At 33.0% G+C, this 2,855-nt stretch overlaps 1 protein-coding gene across 1 annotated transcript; it reads right to left on the reverse strand.

Moving 5' to 3' along the window:
* Positions 1 to 209: 209 nt before the first annotated feature.
* Positions 210 to 2,643, reverse strand: LOC131049011 (replication protein A 70 kDa DNA-binding subunit A-like). Its single transcript, XM_059222159.1, has 3 exons — positions 2,436 to 2,643; positions 1,440 to 1,602; positions 210 to 1,221 (listed from the first exon to the last, which is right to left on the reverse strand). Exons 1-3 carry the CDS (start codon positions 2,641 to 2,643, stop codon positions 210 to 212), a joined length of 1,383 nt encoding a protein of 460 aa, XP_059078142.1.
* Between the last annotated feature and the right edge of the window lie 212 nt (positions 2,644 to 2,855).

A 2,855-nucleotide genomic window follows, 5' to 3' on the forward strand; every position in this document is an offset into this window, starting at 1 on the left:
TCTTGCAACTTTAGAGGCAAGAGGTAACTATAATTACAGTCTTGCATATTCATTTGACATTTAGAGCAGAACCAAGAATCATCAGCGTGTTGTGTACATTTTTTCTTGCAAGGCCTTCCATTGACTATCAGTGGGCAAGCTGTGTAATAGAAATTTTGGTCATTGATGTTGACATAGCATAGAATAGCTAGCAATGTTGTCTAAATTGTTTATGGTTTGATGCTCATCCGCTCACGGATCGAAGAGATTGTCATTCTAGTATATTTGTTGTCTATGTGGATAGTTTCTGCAACAAAGGGTAGAGCAAGCAAAGGGTCCCTTCCTCTTGATGTTAGAAGCTCTGCTTCTGGGAAACTTGGGTTGATATGTAATGTTGTTGCAGCTGTTATGTTCACAAGCTTTCCATTGAAATAGCCAACACAAGCATTACGTAAAGCAAGGATTACCACACTATCATTGGTCAACATATTTTTCAATTCCAGGCCCTTTTGTTCTGCTATTGAGCCCCATAAGTTGATGTCAATTGTTGAAATAGATAGATCATTAATTTTCACAACACATTTTTGTGTTTGACTGCCATCTTTCCTGTGAATAGGAATGATATCTCCAACATATAGAACAAGACCAATAATGTCAACTAGTGTATTGTTTGTTGGTTGAAACAATTCACCAATAGGTGTGAAAGGAGCAGTTTGTTGATCTGCTTGTTCTTCGTTGGTGCAGTGTTTTACTATGGATGTATCAGACAAGGTGATTTCTAAATGACTGTTTAGTTTGTTGTACCTTGCATTTGCCTCCTTAACATATCCTTTTGAAATAATAAAATGTGAACCTATGTCCACACGGTTATAGTGTAACTTAGCTATCTCATCAAAACATGTAATTCTAATTTTAGAACCATCACAATCAACAATGTCAAAGCTAAAGACATGGCCATTTTTGGTGGCTATGCTATATGCCTTAATAGGCCATTTATGAGTAACTTTCCCTTTGATTGTCCATTTATTTTGGTATGGATTCAAAGTTTTTATAGGACTTATATTTTCAGAAGTTGTTGTTTGTGGGGATGGCAATTCAGTTGCAAACTGAAGCGACTGTTTAGATGTTGATGGTCTATCCTCAGACATAATTTCTGGATGTTGTTCTTTGAATAGATATTCTAGTTTTCCAAAGAATGGGCAAACACTTTGTTTCACTTCCAGACTAAGTATTACAATAGTCCTGTGAAAACAAAAGAGTTCTTCTTAAATTACTATTAATTGTACATAAATGAAATTAAAAAAGTTGAAACATATTGTATTTAATAATCATAGTTGATTTCCTACCTTGTGTTCCATATGTATTGGCATGTATAGCTCGATAACTGGATTATTGTGCCTATTTTTAGAATATCTGAATCTATCAAAGTAGCATATTTAGAAGTCAAGATTGCCAACTACATGTATTTGCCATCAAATAATACTAATTTATGTCTGTCAGTATCATCTGTGTTGTTCTGCATTTTCTGAAATGACAAAACTTGTAGCAATGCTGAAGGAAGGTCATCCCCAGCATTGATAGATTGGATTACAAAAGGGGTAGGGACATACTCTTGGTTTTTGCCTACAAAAAATAATACGAGTATAGAGGATTTAATTTTAACGAGAAGCAGCTCATATATTTGCTTACTTGTCAATGTAAAGCTTGTGTTAGTAAACTATGTAATCAAGGTATGGTATGTATACAGTATGCATCTACTTGCGTACTATGCTATAAAAAAAGGATGCATGTGGTAATGAAAAGGATGGTATGCAAAAGAGCAATGAACTGTCGAAAAAAGAGCATAAAAGCTTTCTATATTGAAAAGCTTTGATAATTTAGCTTACCAAATTATCAATAGTGGAATGGTCTATGGATTCAGAGGTAGCTGCTAAAGATGTCATTGTGCATATATATCTTTTGAGAATTAAAAGTAAATTATAAGCATGATGAATTCTAGTTCTTATATCAGAATACAATCACAAGATGATGTAAGCCTATCGAAGGTATATATTCACAAGCAGAGTAAAATTAACTGAGCATAGAGTAATATTGCTACAGTTTTCTTTTTGTTTCAAATGCTAGTGAATTGATCATAATGTGATTGAAATGCATTGAAAGCGATAATTGCTCATATGCTGAAAAGCTCAAAAAACATTAAAGATGACATAATAATTTATATATTTGAGAGCATATTAGCAAAATATGAGTTTATCCGATCAAAGATCTTTCAAAATACGGTATGGTTCTGTCTATTATGAATGGTAACCAAAATATGAATGTAGCTTTTCAAAGATTGAATAATTACAACAACATAGGATCAACCGAAGCAACCCATCTGAGGTCATTATCACTCCATTTAAATTCTTTGTCTCGCAATGTGAAAATAACCATTGGATCAATTAATTATTCAGTACTTGGTATTGGCAAAGGTGGTACTTCAATACTATGTATAGTTGTTACAGAACTACAAGATGTAGACAGGTTGACTGTTGTTTTCTTTGGTGATTTATGTTCATAGTGGGCAATGATCTTTCTGAGTTTACTCTTTAACTTGTCGCTTTCTTGCAACATGCTATCAATTACATTGTTGATGTCCTCTGTTGCTTTCAAGTTTGTATCCATTCTTGAAATTTGATTGTGTTAGTGTGGTTGTTTTCTGTTTGAATGACAGATTCGAAAAGCATTACTAAAAAAAGTGAACATACAAGAATAATATAGCAAATCTTTCAGTAGATCACTTTTTTTTTGTGAATGATGATGAATTTACTATTAACAAACTCTAAAAACTTGTAATAATTACCACAATACATTAAGATTTGTAAATTGTCTAATGA

This window comes from Cryptomeria japonica, chromosome 6 (assembly GCF_030272615.1).
Source record: "Cryptomeria japonica chromosome 6, Sugi_1.0, whole genome shotgun sequence".
In the NCBI taxonomy this organism is placed as follows: domain Eukaryota; kingdom Viridiplantae; phylum Streptophyta; class Pinopsida; order Cupressales; family Cupressaceae; genus Cryptomeria; species Cryptomeria japonica.

Excerpts from the sequence above, each read along its gene's own strand:
- LOC131049011 (XM_059222159.1), bottom strand. The coding sequence starts at position 2,643 with ATGGATACAAACTTGAAAGCAACAGAGGACATCAACAATGTAATTGAT. Across the intron at positions 1,603-2,435 it reads ACCACCTTTGCCAATACCAA|GCAAAAACCAAGAGTATGTC; the intron begins GTACTGAATAAT and ends TATTTTTTGTAG. Across the intron at positions 1,222-1,439 it reads TTATTTGATGGCAAATACAT|GACTATTGTAATACTTAGTC; the intron begins GTAGTTGGCAAT and ends TTGTTTTCACAG.